The sequence below is a fragment of the Muntiacus reevesi genome, chromosome 12, assembly GCF_963930625.1.
Source record: "Muntiacus reevesi chromosome 12, mMunRee1.1, whole genome shotgun sequence".
Lineage (NCBI taxonomy): Eukaryota > Metazoa > Chordata > Mammalia > Artiodactyla > Cervidae > Muntiacus > Muntiacus reevesi.
This window is the reverse complement of record NC_089260.1, coordinates 5,754,720-5,777,313: the sequence shown is the minus strand read 5'-3', so window position 1 is coordinate 5,777,313 and position 22,594 is coordinate 5,754,720. Positions and strand designations below refer to the sequence as shown.

At 39.1% G+C, this 22,594-nt stretch overlaps 1 protein-coding gene across 1 annotated transcript in view; it reads left to right on the top strand.

Annotated features, from left to right (window-relative positions):
• The window catches only part of CNGB3 (cyclic nucleotide gated channel subunit beta 3), a 176,939-nt gene that overhangs the window by 14,788 nt on the left and 139,557 nt on the right, over window positions 1-22,594 (top strand). Inside the window, exon 3 of the mRNA XM_065902998.1 lies at window positions 5,620-5,746. Coding sequence (XP_065759070.1) covers window positions 5,620-5,746 — 127 coding nt within the window. The remainder of the gene's footprint in view (window positions 1-5,619; window positions 5,747-22,594) is intronic.

Genomic DNA, 22,594 nt, shown 5'->3' with positions numbered 1-22,594 from the left:
ATTTTTCTGTTCTGTGACATTTTAGGGCACTCCATCAGATTCCATTGTATATGCATTGCTATAATGTTTGTCAACTTCCTCCGCGACATTTGACAATCTGCAAAGACATAATAAAATTTCAAGTGTGATCAAAGTGTTATAATTAAAATTATTCTAAGGACACTTATAGTCGAGCAACTATAAAATTAATCACAAGCTGAGCCATAAATATAATCTTGGGTGCCCATTAATCATATGCTTCATGAACTGTGTTATTCACTTTTTAATGCCAAATGTTCATTCATTAAGATGAAAATAACAGTATCATTTATGCATCTAATCAGTGTTCAGATTTAGTCTTTATTAATTCATCTAGCATCTAGCACTCAGGTATTGTTGGTATCTAATAAAAAGAACAGAGGCAGAAGATATTAAGAAGAGGCAGCAACAATACACAGAAGAGCTGGACAAAAAAGATCTTCACGAACCAGATAATCACGATGGTGTGATCACTCACCTAGAGCCAGACATCCTGGAATGTGAAGTCAATGGGCCTTAGAAAGCATCACTATGAACAAAGCTAGTGGAGGTGATGGAATTCCAGTTGAGCTATTTCAAATCCTGAAAGATGATGCTGTGAAACTGCTGCACTCAATATGCCAGCAAATTTGGAAAACTCAGCAGTGGCCACAGGACAGGAAAATGTAAATTTTCATTCCAATCCCAAAGAAGGGTAATGTCAAAGAATGTTCAAACTACTGCACAGTTGCACTCATCTCACACGCTAGCAAAGTAATGCTCAAAATTCTCCAAGCCAGGCTTCAACAGTATGTGTACCGAGAACTTCCAGATGTTCAAGCTGGATATAGAAAAACCAGAGGAACCAGAGATCAAATGGTCAACATCTGTTGGGTCATCAAAAATTCAAGAGAATTCTAGAAAGACATCTACTTCCGCTTTATGGACTATGCCAAAGCCTTTGACTGTATGGATCACAGCAAACTGGAAAATTCTTCAAGAGATGGGCATACCAGACCACCTGACCTGCCTCCTGAGAAATCTGTACACAGGTCAAGAAGCAACAGTAGAACCAGACATGGAACAACAGACTGGTTCCAAATTTGGAAAGGAGTGAGTCAAGGCTGTATATTGTCACCCTGATTAATTAACTTATATGCAGAGTACATCATGCAAAATGCCAGGCTGGGTGAAGCACCAGCTGGAATGAAGATTGCCGGGAGAAATATCAATAACCTCAGATATGCAGATGACATCACCCTTATGGCAGAAAGTAAAGAAGAACTAAAGAGCCTCTTGATGAAAGTCAAAGAGGAGAGTGAAAAAGTTGGCCTAAAATGCAACATTCTAAAAACTAAGATCATGACATCCAGTCCCATCCCTTCATGGCAAATAGATAGGGAAACAATGGAAACAGTGACTGACTTTATTTTCTTGGGCTCCAAAGTCACTCCAGATGGTGACTGCAGCCATGAAATTAAAAGATGCTTGCTCCTTGCAAGAAAAGCTATGATCAACCTAGAGAGAATATTTAAAAGCAGAGATATTACTTTGCCGATAAAGGTCCATCTAGTCAGAGCTATGGTTTTTCCAGTAGTCATGTATGGATGTGAGAGTTGGACTACAAAGAAAGCTGAGTGCCGAAAAATTGATGCTTTTGAACTGTGGTGTTGGAGAAGCCTCTTGAGAGTCCCTTGGACTGCAAGTGCATCCTAAAGGAAATCAGTCCTGAATATTCATTGGAAGGACTGATGTTGAAGCTGAAACTCCGATACTTTGGCCACCTGATGCAAAGAACTGACTCATTAGAAAAGACCCTGATGCTGCGGAAGATTGAAGGCGAGAGGAGAAGGGGACGACAGAGGATGACATGGTTGGATGGCATCACCGACTCGATGGAGTTTGAGCAAGCTCCCACAGTTGGTGATGGACAGAGAAGCCTGGCATGCTGCAGTCTGTGGGGTCACAAAGCATCAGACATGACTGAGTGACTGAACTGAACTGAATAAAAAGAGGCTTGTTTTTGAAACAGAACCCATAATGTATTTGCTATTTTAAGAGTTAGAGATTTAACTAAGTAATAAGGTCACCTGCATCAAATATTCCAACCAATGAAAACATTTTCAGATCTTCTTTTTACATTCATCCAAAAAAAGAACCACTTGAACCAATGCCTAATTAAGAACCTTATTCCCAAATTAGTTTCTTTATTTGAATCCCTCCTTTTCCAGCAATTATTTAGTGCCACTGATAAAATGTAGAAGGTTGATGACTTTCTGCATCAACCATTTCCTATCTTGAAAAGGGAAGCAGGTGTTTCACACCTGCACAGGGCTTTACCAGGCCCTGCTACAAGGGGCTCAGACAGTCTGGAAGTGTACTACTGAGGCCCAGGCCGGAGATAGAATCAGTCAAGTGTTTGGAGGGCACTCAGTACTCACCCTTGCACATTCAGTAAAAGCAGCCATATCAGAACACTCTGATATCTAGCATGGGTACACATTCCAGGGCCAAATTTGACCAAGTATCCTGATGAGATCTGGCAATTGCTAGACAATATGCAAAGAGCAGAGTTGGCAGGAAGATGCATTCTGTTCATTTGTGCAGCTACAAAAGAGGGAATCCTGCTGTCCATGTGTGAAGCTGGGAAGCAGTACAATGCCCAGCTCACAAAACTACCCAGACGCCAAAGCAAGGTTTGCCATGTATTTTGGATTTCTCTTTCATGACGAGGATGATGCAAACAATGTGACCATCTGTTCCCACAAACAAATAACATGCTGCATGGATGAAAAGACGCCCACACTGACTATGGTTGATGGAGATCCTTTTGTTTTCAGTTCTCAGGGGTATTTTCTTTTTTAGTTGTTCTGCTTTGAATCCAAGAATGGAAAATAACTGGTTTCTCATCTTCATCAATAAGCTATGATTGAGGATTTATTTTATAATTGGAATGCTTATCCACAAAGCAAATTAGGCTATAATTAATTTCTAAATAGCCCAGATTCGTCATTAGGAGCACCATTTTAGAAGGGCTTGGTAATGTCTAGAGGAGACCTGGTAAGATGTGAAGATTTGCTTACTTAGTTTAATCCAAATGTTGTGGAATAAACAAAAGTTCTTTATTAGAGTGGAAGAAAATAACTGTTGCAACATGATCAGTCATGTAATTGGTACTAGCAGGAATGTAACACAGCAAAAATACATATGCCATGGATTGAATTAGCAATGGAAGAGGAGGCAGAGGATAACAGAACTTATACCCATGTGCCTCTATAAGAAGTAGTCACTAAAAGTCCCCTAAGGAATATTCTGTTTTACAGATTCTGCCTCTTTTATATTCAGGAGGGTTTTTTCTGAATTCTTTTACTCATTTTTCATGCTCTACTTCAATCCTAATATTTTGGGGGGACAGGTGTTCCTAGAAAATCATTTGTGCACAAAATAACTCATAGCCCTTTTATGGTTCAGACTCCTTTGATGAGCTCATGTTAACCCTAGATCCTCTCATGGAAAAAAAAAATGCATACACAACATATAGTCTCAAGAGTTCCAGTCCAGGAATGTACTGGACATCCACAGCCAGAGGTTAAGAACTCTGCTTTAAAATATCATACAGTGATTGCCCCCAATATTTGTAGATATAGAAAAAACAGTTGGCCATCACTTTCTTAGGCAGCAATACATGACATAGTGTCAAAGATCTGGAAGATGATTGTGGGAGGTGGATAAAAAGTAATAGAAAGATATGACTTGAGTCAAATATATAAGGAAAATTCTTCTCTCTTATTTCTCTCTCAAGTTTCTTAGTACAAAATGACATATGGGAAGTGTGTGTTTCTTATCTCCCAGCCAAAATGACTTTAATTCCAAAACAAAGGTAAATAGATGCAAAATGAAAAAAATCATCTTGGAAAATCCAGGAGTTTGTTGTAAACTGTGTTAGTCACTCAGTCATGGCTGACTCTTTATGATCCTGTGGACTATAACTCGCTAGGATCCTCTGTCCATGGAATTCTCCAAGCAAGAATACTGGAGTGGATTGCTACTCCCTTCTTCAGGGGGAGACCTAGGAATCAAATCCTGGTCTGGCCACATCGTAGGCAGATTTTTTACTGAGTCACCAGATAATTTTTTTTTTAATTTGTTAACAAAGGTCCGTCTAGTCAAGGCTATGGTTTTTCCAGTGGTCATGTATGGATATGAGAGTTGGACTATAAAGAAAGCTGAGTACCAAAGAATTGATGATTTTGAACTGTGGTGTTGGAGAAAAGACTCTTGAGAGTCCCTTGGACTGCAAGGAGATCCAACCAGTCCATCCTAAAGGAGATCAGTCCTGGGTGTTCATTGGAAGGACTGATGCTGAAGCTGAAACTCCAATACTTTGGCCACCTGATGCAAAGAACTGACTCCTTGGAAAAGACCCTGATGCTGGGAAAGATTGAGGGCAGGAGGAGACGGGGATGACAGAGGATGAGATGGCTGGATAGCATCACTGACTCGATAGACATGGGTTTGGGTGGACTCCGGGAGTTGGTGATGGACAGGGAGGCCTGGCGTGCTGCGGTTCATGGGGTCGCAGAGAGTCGGATACGACTGAGCGATTGAACTGAACTGAATGACTTAGCTTTATTCTTGAAACATGTTCCTGAAAAGCTTAGTATATTGAAAACTTTTAGATGGATCATGGCAATTTTGATATTAAAGGATTTGTATGGTGAAAACTTTTGTAAAGTAAGTGATCATCTCCTGATTTATCAGTTTTGCAAACCCAAATTTTCGATACTGTGTTGACTTAAGTTTTTAAAATTATAATGTGCTATAATAAAATAAGAATCATTATTTGGGCTTTGATTTCAATTTCCTAAACATAGTACATCCAATTAAAAATAAATTAGAAACTGTGAATAATGAATTAAATTGTATTCATTGTATTTCTTTGCTCCCTCTATATTTTCTTTTTATATTAAGCAATTTACTTTCATTAAAATCTTCTCTAAAATTCAAATATTTACCCATGAATTGATTATTCTCTGGATAAAGTACAATTTAAACTATATTAATTGTAAATTGTATTTGTAGGTTTGAATGAAAAAATAAAAATGAATCTAATACATATTAGCTTGCATTGCTTCTTCAGAAAAGAGGTTATAGCTAAAATGATCAAATCAAAACCATTTTTATCAAGAAGCAAAATTAGAATGCAAAATTCTAAATACCAAAGACATCCTTTCTGCCTATTTTATTTTTCTGAATTTTTGATGACTCAATTTCAGCCATAAATTATGAATAGAGTACTGAAAATGCCTTTTGAATATTAATTATTTTTAATATTAATCCTTATTAATCTCAGCTTTGCTAATATCAAAAAGAAATTATACCATGTGAAATTTTTGTTGCATAATGCACCACATTTAAGTGTATTTTTTAATCAATCTGAAGGTTCTGCATGTTTTAATGTCTCCTGAATAAGATCCCACTTTGTTCAGAGGAATCTGAGAGGAGGTGTTCTGGAGAAAACCATCCTTAAAAAAAAAACACACACGCATCATCTGCTGTCCAATACAGCTGCATTAAGAGTGGCATATATACTTCTATTTACATGTTGTTTCTTTTCCACAGATAAAGTCTCTGAGAAAAATACACATGAAAATAAGACCACAAACCCTGACTCTCAAAACCCAGCAGCATCAACTGGAGCACAACCAGAGCAGAAGGCAATGGGGACGGGGAAAGAAGACCCGGGCAGGTAAGAGCTCAGTAAAACCCCTAACTCTGCACTCTGAAACTCAGACAGCCAGTCCTCACGGGCACGACTGGGCGACTTTCCCACTCTCCCATTCCTCGCTGTAGCTGAGCACAGGCCTGGAGGCTACAGGAGTCAACCCGGGGCCCCGGGCCGGAGCTCCAGGCTGGCTTCTGTCTGTCCAGCTCACGGTTCCTTACAGCCCGCCACGGCCGCGAACCAGGATCTTTAGGCAGCAATTTGGCCATAGTCCATAGCACACCAACAAAAACATCGTAGTCACATGTCTGAGTCATTAACATCATCTTGACAACAGCCTACATACTTGAATTTTTTTAAAGGACTTGAAGAGAATGTATGATTCTTCTCTGAATTCACAAAGCAATAGCTTTCAATTCTGCAAACATTTTATTGTTCCAGAAGGTTATTATTTCCTTTCATCTGCTAAAGAAAGTGTGATATGATAATCAAGAATAATTACAGAGAGAGATAATCTTTATGCCACTGAAAGAATACAGTTATATAAATGCTTCCCATAAAATTACTGGAAATTTCACAAAGGAAATGGCAATTTCCATGTGAATCAGCGAATCTTCAATAAAATCCAATTTGAAGCTCCTTCACTTGGCCACCACTTGGCATGTTATTATGTGTCTGCTGATCCAATTTGAATTGCTTGACTATAGTCAATATAATTGAAATAAGCGTACCCTTCTTATTTAAGAGGCAAGAAGAGCTGTCATTTATTAAAAAGTTAAAAGTACCTTTGCTTCCCCTCCTCCTCCTATTCCCACTCCTCTCTCAACAACTCTACTGTATTAAACTGTGAGCTGCCAATAGGTGTTACCATGATAATCTGGGACCCAGTGTATTAGGTTGAACAACAGGCATCAGAAAGAGTGCATTTTCAATAAGTGTAGCTTTGACTGTATAAGAAAATAAATTCAAGCTTACTCTACCACACATACAAAAATTAGTTTGACAAAAATTAGACATGACATTTTATTTAGGCAAAGAGAAGATACTTAAACTCTGAAGTAAATATTAGACTCTCAAGACTGGGATAAATATTTATATTGTATCTGTAACGGTTGGTGTTTACTGATGATTTACAGTCCTTGTGGTGACTCACTGTTGTCTTTACTGCAAAAACAAGCAGCCAAGGCACAAAGAGGTTAATTAGTTTGCCTCTAGTTGTAGGGTCGGCTCCGCCAAGATCAGACAGTGAAAGAGTCAGATCCCGGAGTGGAACTCTCCCTGCCTCCCACCAGGACACTCTCTGTTAATCAACAGCTTAACTTGATGAACTGATCTCTCTTTCTAGCATTTATTCTAACATATTTTATTTTTTGTAATAACCAGGATGATAGGTAGTTTTTCAAAGGACTGAAGTGGAAGCCATAACTAACATTTTTAGGGATGCCTTCTTCTTCACCTATAGTACTTTCAGTTTTCTGAAATATGAAAATGCAGATATTTCAGTTACCCAGAAAATGGGTCATGTCTTAAACACACAAAACTCCCTGACACGGCCTGGTCTGTTTCCCATCTGCATTTACTCGTCTGCCCCAGAGCGTAGCTTCCTCCCCTTCTTCCTTTCTCTCTGCTCCAGTCACACCAGGTCCATTTCAGACTCTTGTGCTCATGAACTGATTATTCTCTGGAAAGCTGGATTATTCTTTTTGCAATGTGGGCTTTCCAGGTGACTCATACTGTGAAGAATTTACCTGCAATGCCGAAGACCTGGGTTCAATCCCTGGGTCGGCAGGACCCCCTGGAGAAGGGAAGGGCAACCCACTCCAGTCTTCTTGCCTGGAGAATCCCATGGGCAGAGGCCCCGGCGGGCTACAGTCCACGGGGTCACAAGGAGTCGGACACGAGTGAGTGAACAACACTTTCACTTTCACTTTGCAATATAGGCAGCAAAATCTCTTGAGAATTACTGACAAGCTGAGTAGCCCATGTTAGTTTAAAGCTCTGGTTTTATAGCCAGCCACACTTTTCCTCAGGATTGAGGGAGAACCAGTTACCTTGAAGGAGCAGCTTAAAAGGGTCACTGGAAATTCCACTCACTTTTGACTAATATGACGAGAAAGCCTAATTTTAAATCCCATGGAGGACTTACCAAAGCCTTCCTCTTTTGATTTCATGGGCATCAGTGGTTCCACATCCTGAATCCTAGAGAGCAGAGGTTTTAACAGAAAATATCGGTGGTAAAATACATTTCTATTAAAAGTATTATTTCACAACACTCTCAATGAGTAAAAATGATTTTGATATCTTCAGTTATCAAAAATCAACAACTTTAAACCTGGGCAAGGTCAGGTTTTAAAAAGCTCCTTCTCCTTGAAAAACATTAAGGATTTGATTGATTGCAGGTGCTAAATATAGAAGCTGTGTGAATGACATTCTCACTGTAACTTTTTGAACTTAAAAAAGTTAGATTATTAATAAATAAAACTTAAAGTCAGGTTTTTTATTCTAAGTGCATCTACTTTATCCTCTGACCTAAGCTATGGGTTGAATAGGAATTATGTGTCTAAGCTGATCGATTAGTATTAGGGAGAATGCTTGTTGTAGATTTTTCTGTCTCTGTGTATGAAGTGCACTGTGATATTATTGATTATGGCTTTAGTTTCTGTCACACTGAGCAAAAGATATACCAGAGATAGATAACAAGAGAACCAACAGGATATAGAAATAAATATATTTTTAACAACATTATTGTTCATGCCCATTCAGTTATACCCATCTCTTTGTGACTGCATGGATTGCAGCATGCCAGGCTTCCCTGTCCTTCACCATCTCCTGGAGCTTGCTCAAACTCATGTCCATTGAGTCAGTGATGCCATCCAACCATCTCATCCTCTGTCATCCCCTTCTCCTCCTGCCTTCAATCTTTCCCAGCATCAGGGTCTTTTCCAGTGAGTCAGTTCTTTGCATCAGGAGGCCAAAGTATTGGAGTTTCAGCTTCAGTATCAATCCTTCCAATGTATATTCACGTTTGATTTCCTTTAACACTGATAAGTTTGATCTCCTTGCAGTCCAAGGGACACTGAAGAATCTTCTCCAACATAACAGTTAAAAAGCATTAGTTCTTCAATGCTCAGCCTTCTTTATAGTCCAACTCTCACATCCATACATGACTACTGGAAAAACCATAGCTTTGACTAGACAGATCTTTGTTGGCAAAATAATGCCTCTGCTTTTGAATATGCTGTCCAGTTTTGTTATAGCTTCTCTTCCAAGGAGCAAGTATCTTTTAATCTCATGGCTGCAGTCACCATCTGCAGTGATTTTGGAGTCAAAGAAAAGAAAGTTAGTCATTGTTTCACCATCTATTTGTCATGAAGTAATGGGACCAGATGCCATGATCTTAGTTTTCTGAATGTTGAGTTTTAAGCCAACTTTTTCACTCTCCTCTTTCACCTTCATCAAAAAGCTCTTTAGTTCCTCTTTGCTTTCTGCCATAAGGGTGGTGTCATCTGCATATCTGAGGTTATTGGTATTTCCTCCGGCAACCTTGATTCCAGCCTGTGCTTCAACCAGCCCAGAATTTTGCATGATGTACTCTGCATATAAGTTAAATAAGCAGGGTGACATATGCAGCCTTGACATACTCCTTTCCCAATTTGGAACCAGTCTGTTGTTCCATGTCTGGTTCTCACTGTTGCTTCTTGACCTGCATACAGGTTTCACAGGAAGAAGTTAAGGTGGTCTGGTATTACCATCTCTTTAAGAATTGTCTAGTTTGTTGTGATCCACACAGTCAAAGGCTTTAGTGTAGTCAATGAAGCACAAGTAGATGTTTTTCTGGAATTCTCTTGCTATTGTCTATGATCCAATCAATGCTTGCAATTTGATCTCTGGTTCCTCTGCCCTTTCTAAATTCAGCCTGTACATCTGGAAGTTCATGTTCACATACTGTTGAAGCCTGACATGGAGAATTTTGAGCATTATTTTGCTAGTGTGTGAAGTGAGTGCAATAGTGTGGTAGTTTGAACATTCTTTAGCATTGCCCTTTTTTGGGATTAGAATGAAAACAGACCTTTTTCAGTCCTGTGTATAAACAACAAGACTACACGTATATAAAGAGATTTATTTAAAAAAAAAAAAAGAGAGAGAGATTTATTATCAGGAATTGTCTCCCATGATAATGGAGGCTGGGAAGTCCCAACATCACCAGTCAGTGAGCTAGAGACCCAGGAAAGCCAATGATAAAGTTCAGGTCTAAATCTGAAAGTCTCAGGATTGAGGGTACAATTCCAGTTCGAAAGCTGGCAAGCTCAAGACCCCAGAGGGCACAGAGTCTGAACGCAGGAAGAACTCCTGTCCCCGCCAGGAGGAGGCCCTCTCGCTCAGGCGGGTCAGACTGCTTGTTCTGCTCACGCAGGCCCTCAGCTGATTGGACACACAGCTGTGTACTCTGGGTGTGGCTGTGAGGGCGCTTTGAAAGACTTTAACATTTGAATATGTAGACTAAGTAAAGCAGATTGCCCTCTCTAATGTAAGAGGCCCTCATCAGATCAATTGAGGGCCTGCATGGTCCTAGCGGTAAAGAACCCACCTCCCAATGCAGGAGACATAAGAGGTGCAGATTCGATTCCTGGGTTGGGAAGATCCTCTGGAGGAGAACTTCCCTGCTGGCTCAGACGGTAAAGCATCAGCCTAACCGGAGACCCAGGGTCCAATCTCTGGGTCAGGAAGATCTCCTGGAGAAGGAAATGGCAACCCACTCCAGTATTCTTGCCTGGAAAATCCCATGGATGGAGGAACCTGGTAGGCTACAGTCCACGGGGTCGCAAAGAGTCAGACACGATGGAGCAACTTCACTTTCTTTCTTTTCTGGAGGAGGGATTGGCAATCCACTCCAGTATTCTTTTGTTTTTGTTTTTTTTTCTATTTATTTTTATTAGTTGGAGGCTAATTACTGGAGAATCTCATGGACAGAGGAGCCTGATGGGCTATGGTCCATAGGATTGCAAAGACTGTCGTGACCTGGCATGTATGCACAAATACTTGGGGACCCTGTGGCCCAATCTAGTTGACACATAGTATTAACTATCACACCATCTCCACTATTCACATAAAGCAATTGAAACGTACAAGTCCTTGTTTTCCTGATGCTAAAACGCAGTCTTTTCTCACCATTTCACAGTCCTCTCCTTTTACCTGCAATGGACTGAATGTTTGTGCTCCTGCAAAATTCATGTGCTCAAACTCTAACCCCCAATGTGATAGTATTAGAAGATTGGGGCTTTAGGAGGTGGACTCCATCATAAGTGAAATTCTTGCCCTTATAAAGAGGCCCTTGAGAGCCCTCTTGCCCTCTTTCCACCGTGAGAGAATACAAGAATGCTATAAAAGAAGAGAGCTCTCACCAGGACCCATCTATGCTGGCACAGTGATCTCAGACTTCCAACCTCCAGACATGGGAGAAATTTCGGTTGTTTGTATGCTGCCGGTCCGTTGTATTTGTTATAGCAATCTAAACTGAGTAAGGCATCACCCAACTCTTTAACTTACAGCCTCAGTATGCTCAGGCATACACAACAATGACCTTCTTCATTATGTCACAGAAGAGAAATTCTAATGCTAACTATTTACGAAGTTTAGGCCACCTGTTTAAAAAATATTCCCTTTTCTCAAATATTGTTTTGTGAGGATAGAAAGGTATGATTATATACTGAAGCCAAACTGACATATCATTTATGTCTATTAGCTCTTTATACAAACACAAAAAAGTAAGTAAAGTTTATATTATTATTATTATTATTATAAAGGTGTGAATTCATAAAATAAAATCATTGTGATCCTGTGATTTTTTTTCATCCAACTCCCAATAAGTTTCTGAATACAGCCTAAAATTAATTTTCTAGCCACAGTAATAATACTTATCTCAGATACATGTCAGCCCAGGAGGAGATTTCTTTTCAAGATATCCAAGAATTAATTATGTGTCTACCTTTCTGACTGGAATCCATTTGTGGTAAACTAGCTTATTTATTTTTATATTTATTATTCTTTATGTCATTTCAGAATTTTTGAAAACTGTTTAGCCAAGGGGAAAATGTTCTTTGCAAATATTCCCAGAAAAAAAGCAACCAACTCATTATCTTGTCAGATGAATCATTTAGCTTCTAAAAGACATGGGGTTCACCCCTGGAAAGTCCCACTGAAGCCATTTGTCCATTACTGAGAAAAACAGCCTGTTTCTGGCATTCCATCTCAGCACAGTCTTATTTTTTACTATAAAAAAGTGTATTTTGATGGACGCTAATGAATAGCAAGCAAAAGAAGATGTGTTTTGCCTGGAAATGTCAAATAGCTATGTCTGAAAAGGAGACAAAGTTGAATGCCTGGTAGGTTAAGTGGTTAAATGATGAACAAGCAAGTGAGTGAAAAGTTCAATGCCCGTGACTGGGGTGCACTGCAAAACTGACTTTTACAGTCTAGTGTATGGCTTTTCATCACCACTGCTACACATAATGCCAGGAAGGAAGGTTATTTCTTTGAATAGTCTTCTTTGTTCATAATAGCAATCAGTCTCTATCTGGGTGGTTTTCAAATAGGCAGTACTTCACAGCAGGAACAATGAGAACAGAATAGAATTCAGTCTTATCAGCACTCATAAACACTGATGTTTATTGTCTTGTAGCTAGAAAAGGCAAGAATCACTGCCAGAAAGATGCTTAAAAATCCATATGTGACTTTATAGTTGAAGTAGAAAAGAAATGTCAGCTATCAAGTTTACAAAATAAAATACAATTGATACTGTAAAAATTTATAAGATGGTAGAAATCATAAAATCAGCTACCCATTTGCTAATTTTATGAGATGAATAATAAAGAATGATGCACTATTACACTTAACCCCAATTAAAATTTGCCTCTATGGTAAGCAATACTTTTATAATTAGGCATTGCAAAGAGTTTTAACAACAGATTGGAAATTAATATTAATAATGGTTGCTAACTATATATCTAGCAATATGGAAGACTAAATATTTATATTAATAGAAAACTCTTTGGGGAGAATGTAATTAAACCTACTAGGTAAATGCAAAACCTACATTTGAAAGCATTCTCGAGCTAGTGAAAAATAAATTTTTCTGATAGAAAGTTTTAGAAACTGGGTGTTTGCCTTGAGGATTTTTCAAAATTCTACAACCTAGATCCTAGTTGAAATACATCACTAGTGAAATAAAACCTGGGATTAAACTGGATGCAAAAACAGATTGGAAATTATTTCATAAAACTAGAATTCCACCAGGTAACCCACTGAAGGGTAAACTATTTCTCAGAGAGAAAAAGCTTGAGTAATACTTGGTCTTGTCCTGATTTTGCATGGGAAAAATGGAAGAAATTTAAAATTGGGGAGGGAGGCAAGGGATGGGGAAGAAAAGAGGAAAGAACAGGGGAGGAGATGAAAGGAAAAGGAAGTAAAGGAAAAAGGAGAAAAAATTATTAGCCATAAGTCAATATCCATATAGGCCTGGAACCAGGATTCTTGTACTATCTGTATCTTAAAAAAAAATTGAAGCTAAAAAATATTTAAAATAATTAAGTTTGAAAGCCCAGATATCTTCAAAAAACCAACAAAATTTGGAAGACAGTAAACCTTAAAACCACATCTCAACATATCCCTATTGATAAAAGTCCAATTTTAGTCCAATTTAGTCAAAAATTACTAAACATATGAGGAAATAAATAACTATGAGCAACACTGCAGAAGCAACAAACTGCAGAATCAGACTCTTGAAAACCTACAGAGGATGAAATTATCCAAAATAGTATATTGTATAAAATAAGTATGCTATATATATATTAAAGAAAAAAGAAGATTGAAAATAAGACAAGAAGCATCAAACAAGAATTTGTCAGAACTGACAAGGTATTTTTGCAAATTAACTGAGAAAAACATCTAGAAACAAAAAATATAACCTCTAAAATTAGAAAGTTAGTGAGCTAGACCACAGACTAGGGAGTTGAAGAGCTAGCAAAGTGGATGACAAATCTGAAGAAATCACCAAAACCTCCACCAGAAAGAAAAAGGATAGAAGCTATGAGAGACAGATTAAAATTAGGAAGTACAGAGGCAAGTATGAAAAGATATTAAATGTATATAATCTTAATTCCAGAAAAAGATAATAAATACAATGATGGAGAATAAATATTCAAAGAGATATTCAAAGAGTTTTTATTCCAATCCCAAAGAAGGGCAATGCCAAAGAATGTTCAAATTACCATACAATTGCACTCATTTCACATTCTAACCATTTGATGCTCAACATCATTCAAGCTAGGCTTCAGTATACATGAACCAAGAACTTCCAGATGTACAAGCTGGATTTAGAAAAAGCAGAGGAACCAGAGATCAAATTGCCAACATCTGCTGGATCACAGGAAAAAAACAAGGGAATTCCAAAAAAAAATCTAGCTCTGCCTCACTGCCTGCGCTAGCCTTTGACTGTATCAGTTCAGTTCAGTTCATTCGCTCAGTCATGTCCGACTCTTTGTGACCCCATGAACCGCAGCACGCCAGGACCCCTGTCCATCACCAACTCCCAGAGTTCACCCAAACCCATGTTCATCAAGTCAGTGATGCCATCCAACCATCTCATCCTCTGTCGCCCCCTTCTCCTGCCCCCAATCCCTCCCAGCATCAGGGTCTTTTCCAGTGAGTCAGCTCTTCACATCAGGTGGCCAAAGTATTGGAGTTTCTGCTTCAATGTCAGTCCTTCCAATGAACACCCAGGACTGAGCTCCTTTAGGGATGGACTGGTTGGATCTCCTTGCAGTCCAAGGGACTCTCAAGAGTCTTCTCCAACACCATAGTTCTAAAGCATCAATTCTTTGACTCTCAGCTTTCTTTATAGTCCAACTCTCACATCCTTTGACTGTATGAATCACATCAAAAGTGGAAAATTCCTAAAGATATGGAAATATCAGACCACCTTACCTGTCTCCTGAGAAACCTATATGTGGGACAAGAAACGACAGCTAGAACTGGATATGGAAGTGACTAGTTCCAAATCGGTAATGGAGTACAAGACTGTATATTGTCACCCTGCTTATTTAACTTATATGCAGAGTGGAGTGGAGTGGAAATCACTCAGCTGTGTGCAACTCTTTGTGACCACATGGACTGCAATCTGTCAGGCTCCTCTGTCCGTGGGATTCTCCAAGCAGGAATACTGGAGTGGGTTGCCATACCCTTTTCCAGGGGATCTTCCCAACCCAGAAATCGAATCCCGGTCTCCTGCATTGCAGGCAGATTCTTTACTGTCTGAGCCCCCCAGGGAAGTCAGAATGTACATGCAGAGTACATCATGTGAAAGGCCATGCTGGATGACTCATGAGCTATAATCAAGATTCCCAGGAGGAATATCAACAATCTCAGATATGCAGATGATACCACTTTAATGGCAGAAAGTGAGGAGGAACTAAAGAGCCTCTTGATGATGGTAAAAGAGAAGAGTGGAAAAGCTGGCTTAAAACTCAGCTTTCAAAAAGCAATGATTATAGCATCTGGTCCCATCACTTCATGGCAAATAGATGCAGAAAAAGTGGAAGCAGTTACAGATTTTATCTTTTGGCCTTCAAAGTCACTGTGGATGGTGACTGCAGCTATGAAATTACAAGATACTTGCTCCCTTGGAAGAAAAGCTGTAAGAAACCTAGACAGCTTATTAAAAAGCAGAGACATCACTTTGCCAACAAAGATCCATATAGTCAAAGCTATCGTTTTTCCAGTGGTCAGGTACAGATGTGAGAGTTGGACTATAAAGAAGGCTGAGCACTGAAGAACTGATGCTTTTGAACTGTGGTGTTGGAGAAGACTCTTGAGAGTCCCTTGGACAGCAAGGAGATCAAACCAGTCAATCCTAAAGCAAATCAACCCTGAATATTCATTGGAAGGACTGATATTGAACCTGAAGCTTCAGTACTTTGACCACCTGATGCCAACAGCTGACTCATTTGAAAAGACCCTGATGCTAGGGAAGATTGAAGGCAGGAGGAGAAGGGAGTTACAGAAGATGAGATGGTTGGATGACATCACCGACTCAAAGAACATGAGACTGAGCAAACTTAGAGAAATAGTGAAGGACAGGGAAGCCTGGCATGCTGCAGTTCATGGAGTCACAAAGAATCAGACACAACTTAAAGACTGAACAGCAATAAACCCTAAATATAGTCTAGTAAAACTTAAAAATACAAAAGACAAAAAAAAGATATTTTAATTTAAAAAATACAGGCCACATAAAATAGGAAAAATAAACTAATATCTGACTTCTTAACTGTACCAGTGAAAACTATAGACAGTAGCATAGCATTATCATGATTCTAAAAGCAATAATCTAGAGTTGTCTACCTGGTGAAATTGTTATTCAAAAATGAGCATAAAACTGAGATACTTTCAGTGAAGCAAAAAGAAGAGAGCTTAGAAATGTTTTAATGTATACTTTAGGGAAAAAAAAAAACTATCTAAGGAGGAAATACTCACACTAGGGTAGTCTGGGATCAGACAAGAAAAAGAATTTATTGTAAAAATTTCAATAAAAATACAAATTATTTATTTAATTAATAAAGAGCTAATGTAAAATTAATTTATTATACTTAATTGTACATTATTATTCTAAATGCTATCCAAAGAATTTTGCAGTTTAAGAATGGTTATAAGAGGTAGGAGAGCTGCTTGTGAGTTCAGGCGTGGAAATTGCAATCCAGAAATTAGAAAAGTGCAGAAATTAGCTGCTAAAGCCACAGCTGCCCCTTAATTTCAAAGCTGGAGACTGGCAGTAGAATATAGATTCTGAAGAAGGCTTAAGAAGATCTGCTGATTCTGAGGAAATATGCTCTGGTCTTCTGCCAGATGACAACTTCCTTTTAACTTTCAAATTGCCTGCAAAAGTCTTTCATTGGTGGAATTTAAATCAGAACCCTCCTGGCAGGGGAGTCTTAAAAATAAGGTTCCCAAAAAAAAAAAAAAAAAAAAAAAAAAAAAAAAAAAATAAGGTTCCCAGGCCTTCAGACACCACGATAACATGGAAGAGTGTATAAGGAACAGAAATGCTACTGATCACAAATAGACAATTCAGCACAGAGGTTCAAGAAGAAATGAGTGCAAAGAATGGCGAACATGTGGACGAACAGAAACAAACCCTGACACCATGAAACAATTGTGAAAGTGAAAGCGTTAGTCGCTCAGCCGTGTTCAACTCTGTGTGACCCCATGGACTGTAGCCCACCAGGCTCCTCTGTCCATGGGATTCTCCAGGCAAGAATACCGGAGTGGGTTGCCATGCCCTTCTCCAGGGGATCTTCCCAACCCAGGGATCAAACCTGGGTCTCCTGCACTTTAGGCTGATTCTTTACCATCTGAGCCACCAGAGAAATAATTATAATAATGTCTAAACTGAAGGTAAAGAATGAGATGGAACTAAACTCTTCCCTCTACAGTAAGGTGAGTACATACAAAGAATTAAGAATTTGATCAATTTTAGAACTTTTTAATGAAACACATGTTACACTAATTTAATTAAAACATACACTAAACCTATATAATTTTAATATTATAAGATGATAGACAAGAGACAGAGAGAACAGAGTAATTAAGTCAATTACAGATGAAATTGATGATTCCAGCTCCTTGATGGCTGAGTTTAAAATATGACTTTTTGCTTATTAATATTTTTTAAAAATTCATTAGTTATATAGTATATTTGAACAGCACAACTGACAAATTAAACATAAAAGAAACTTAGAGAACTCTTATATCCAGTAACTGAAGGATAAACGGTTAATTCAAGCTTAAACAGAACATTACAAAAATTCACAATATACTGCCGAGGTACACTTAAAATCTCCCAGGAGCTCTTTAAAAATACAAATATCTGTGTGCTACTCCCAGTGATACTGATTTTACTGATCTGGGGTGGGTCTTTAACATGTCTAAAAACTTTCTCAGGTAATTCCATGATCCATCCAAGGCAAAGAATCATTTCACTAGGAGTGACCATTTCTCAAGTCAAGACTTAATGTGAGACTTAATCGATTTTAAAGATTTCACATTGAATATATTTCTAACTACTATGCAGTATAGTTAGAAGTTAATTTAAGAAATTAAAATTTTGAAAAAAGATCACATAATAAAGGAAATTTAAAACACACTTTTAAGTGACCCTTGGGTCATCAAATAAATCATGAGTGAAACTAGAAAATATGTAGAAAGGAACAACAATGAAAATATTGCACACCAAACTTATAGAATAATAAAGATACTATCCCCAATGGATCAGCTAGTAAAGAGTCAACCTTCAGTGCAAGAGACACAAGTTCCATCCCTGGGTCAGGAAGACCCCCTGGAGAAGGAAATGGAAACCTACTCCAGTATTCTTACCTGAAAAATCCCAAGGAGAGAGGAGCCTGGAGGACTATAGTCCAAAGGATCACAAAGAGTTGAATATAACTGAGCAACACACACACACACACACACACACTCCATAAGTTATTTAGTTGCTAAATCATGTCCAACTATTTTATGACCACCAGGCTCCCCGGTCTATGAGATTATCCTGGCAAGACTAGTGAACTGGGTTGCCATTTCCTTCTCCAGTGGATCTTCCTGACTCAGGGATCCAGCCAACATCTACTTGGCAGGTGAATTTGTTACCACAGAGCCACCATGTAATTAACTAACATAGAGTAACACCATTATGTCATGTAATCCCAGAAGTAAAGCAATAATTCTGACACTCAATATGGGGCAATTTAAAACTCCAGCTTGACCTCAAGTAAAGTAATTATTAGTAGTGGTATGCATATATACATATGTAATATAATATCCATATATTATGTATACATTATTCATATCAACATTCAGAAAACTAAGATCATGGCATCCCGTCCCATCACTTCATGGCAACTAGATGGGGAAACAATGGAAACAGTGAGAAACTTTATTTTGGGGGGCTCCAAAATCACTGCCGATAGTGACTACAGCAATGAAATTAAAAGACGCTTGCACCTTGAAAGAAAAGCTCTGAGCAACCTAGACAGCATATTAAAAAGCAGAGACATTACTTTGCCAACAAAGGTCAGTCTAGTCAAAGCTATGGCTTTTCCATTGGTCATGTATGGATGTGAGAGTTGGACTATAAAGAAAGCTGAGCACCAAAGAACTGATGCTTTTGAACTGTGGTGTTGGAGAAGACTCTTGAGAGTCACTTGGACTGAAAGGAGATCCAACCAGTCCATCCTAAAGGAGATCAGTCCTGAATATTCATTGGAAGGACTGATGCTGAAGCTGAAACTCCAATACTTTGTCCATCTGATGTGAAGAACTGACTCACTTGAAAAGACCCTGATGCTGGGAAAGATTGAGGGCGAGAAGAGAAGGGGATAACTGGGGATGAGGTGGTTGGATGGCATCACTGACTTGACGGACATGAGTGTGAGTAAGCTCCAGGAGTTGGTGATGGACAGGGAGGCCTGCTGTGCTGCGGTCCATGGGGTCACAAAGAGTTGGACACGACTGAGCGACTGAACTGAACTGATTCATATACATATGATAAATGTGTATGTGTGTACTCAGTCGCTTCAGTCATGTCCAACTCTTTGCAACCTTATGGACTGTAGCCCACTAGGCTTCTCTGTCCACGGGATTCTCCAGGCAAGAATACTGAAGTGGGTTGCCATTTCCTTCTCCAAATAAATGTGTGTGTTTGGTGACATATTACCTGCTAGAGTCTACGTCTGTGCTTTCTACTCTTAAAAGTCATAATACTGCTGCCAGAAATTAGATGCAGCGTGTGAAGATGAAACAGACCAGTATCAGAAACAGCAAGAGCAATGTCCTGGTAGGCAGCCAGACATGAGTCAGCACACGAAAGACAAATTTAAGCACATGCGTAGTTGTCTTGAGAGAGATACAAGCCTACAGATGTGGTTTGTGGTCCTACTTAAATCACTTCAGTCTTTATCATGGATTAATATCACTCATTATCAGGCAAATCAGCTGCCTGTTGTCACAGAAAACCAGAGCAGACAGAACTTGTGTCTACCTTCTTTTTTTATTTGCCTTAGAACAAAGGAAATTAGACAAATTTTGTAATAATTTTTTTCACCAAAATTATGACTTAAAAAAAAATGAGTCTTCTTACCTAGTACAGTGAAGGAAAACAGAATAATTAATGGATTGATTGAAAGTTTTTAAAAATTATGCGAGTAGAAAAATTGAGATTACTACAAGGCAGGAGAATAATACCCATGAATAAAGCAGAGAATATGGAAACAAAAGAGTGAGCAGGATGGTAACAGACAAGAGGAGGGGACGCTGAAGTTAACTTGAGTGTGCCCAAGTGCTCTTCCCCTCCACAAAGAGACAGTCAAGCTGAGCGCTGCCATATGGAAAAGTGAGGCCAGTGTGGCGAATATCATCTGACTTTTTCCAAAAAAGCCCAAAATGAATACTACCAAAATAAATTGAAATTATTTTCAACTACAGGCCAAACAAAACACAGCTACCATCTCTGCGTTAAAAGGGTAGGCAAGTTCTAAACAAGCTCACTGGTAAAAAATATAATTCCACTATAAAGTTAGAGATGTGGTCCACAGGGAAAACATTCATTAATGCTGTTCCCAATGTGAAGCACATATAGAAGACAGAATCAAAATGGTAAGAACATTTTGTGGCTTATAATTAATAAATTTGTGTGTTTCCTTTCAGTGTTCTTTTGCTATTTTTAGGATTTGGATTTATATTGTAGTACTTTTAGATATTGTATTTTAGATATTTTGGATATCCTTTGTCTGACATTATTTAATAAGCAGTCTTCCATGTGAATAGCAAGTTTTTGTAGCCAAATGCATTCTCTTTAATGCATTTGTAATAGTCCAAATGTGCATCAATAGCAAGAGTCTAGAAAAAAGGTTTTGTTGATTTATTTGAAAGTTCATTGACTGATGAAAGTTGGAAGAGTTGGTAAAAACAGGTAAAATGGAAGCTCCCTATTGTGAGAGAGTAACTAGATGACTCATTGAGTTTTTTAAAATCTTTATCTCCTTGGGAGGAAGAAAATGATGGATCTGCCACGGACGGACATCAGTAGGAGACAAGAAAATGCTGAGACCAAGGACCAGATATGGGGAAGGGAGTGCCTCCCTACCTGCTAACAGCAGCAGACAAAAGAGGGGAATGACCTGAGAAAGAAAAAAAAAAACAGATTTCCACCTAGTGAGGGACAATTTCAGTCATGGGGAACAGAAAAACTGGCACAGTGACTTGCAGCATGTAGATTCTCAAAAAGCAGCAAAGATGCTATACAGATAAGCTGAGGGAGCAACCCTATAAGCAACCTAAAAGATAAGTAAGTTAGCCTGTGGGGGTCAGGATGGGAAACAGAGGCTATCAGAGATACCTATACTTTTTCCTAACTTTTTGAGCAAGGAAGGGACTTGAATGTTTCAGCAAGTCAGCAAAGGTAAGCGAAACCACTTAACTGTTAGAGTGGGGCAGTTATCAGAGGGGTTGACGATTTTATGTCAGATGTTTAGCCCAGGGTCTGGCACCTAACTATATGCAGAGGAGCTCGGCAGGCTACAGTTCAGGGGATCACAAAGAGTCGGACATGACTGAGTGACTAACACTTTCATAGGCACTTAAAGATAATTGCTTTGTGAATAAGACATCATGTATTTATTCTACTCCAAGTAGATTTCCAGAAATCTAAATCTAAAAAAAAAAGAAAGAAAGAAAGTGAAAGTGTTGGTTGCTCAGTCGTATCTGACTCTTTGTGACCCCGTGAACTGTACCTTTGTCCGTGGAATTCTCCAGGCCTGGAGTGGGTAGCCATTCCCTTCTCCAGGGGATCTTTCTGGCCTAGGGATCAAACCTGGGTCTCCTGCAATGCAGGCAGATTCCGTACCGCCTGAGCCACCAGGGAAGCCCAGAAATCACAAAGTGAACCATGTGTGTGGTGTGCTAAGTCGCGTCAGTCATGCCCCACTCTTTGCCACCCTGTGGACCATAACCCGCCAGGCTCCTCTGTCCACGGGATTCTCCAGGCAAGAATACTGGAGTGGGTTGCCATGCCCTCCTCCAGGGGATCTTCCCGACCCAGGGATTGAACCTGTGTCTCTTACCCATCTGCATTGGCAGGTGGCTTCTTTACCGCTAGTGCCATCTGGGAAGCCCAAAATGAACCATAAGACATATATTTTTAAAGATTCTGTAGGAAATTTTATCAATACATATAATTTAAGGCTTAAATAATGTTGTCATTTTAAGTATAGGAATCTTTTCAACTGTGGCTATTTTCACCAGTCATGATCTATCCCAACAGTTTTTCTTTTATGCAGCAGGTAATGTTTTCATTTATTGTTACTGCCTTCCAGCATACCATTGTATCTGGTCAATTTGTTATGTAATGTGGTAAGACAAATCTGAAAGCTTAAATCTCTAATAATCTTACACCAATAAAAAGTGTGCTAGGGTTAGTAGTTCAGTCATGTCTAGCTCTTTGCAACCCCATGGACCGTAGCCCGCCAGGCTCCTCTGTCCATGGATATCTCCAGGCAAGAATCCTGGAGTGGATAGCCATTCCCTTCTCCAGGGATCTTCCCAACCCAGGGATCAAACCTGGGTCTTCTGCATCACAGGCAGATTCTTTACCATCTGAGCTACTAGAGAAGCCCATGCCGATAAACGTTCACCCTATTTCTGTTGAGATAAGAGATAGTCTCTCGACCAGTTTGTGCGCCAACCACCAGCTAGGTAAATCACTTCCACCTAGCCTGCTGGTTCATTTCATCCTAAGTGTCCACATGCAATTGTTCACCAGAGGTCTTA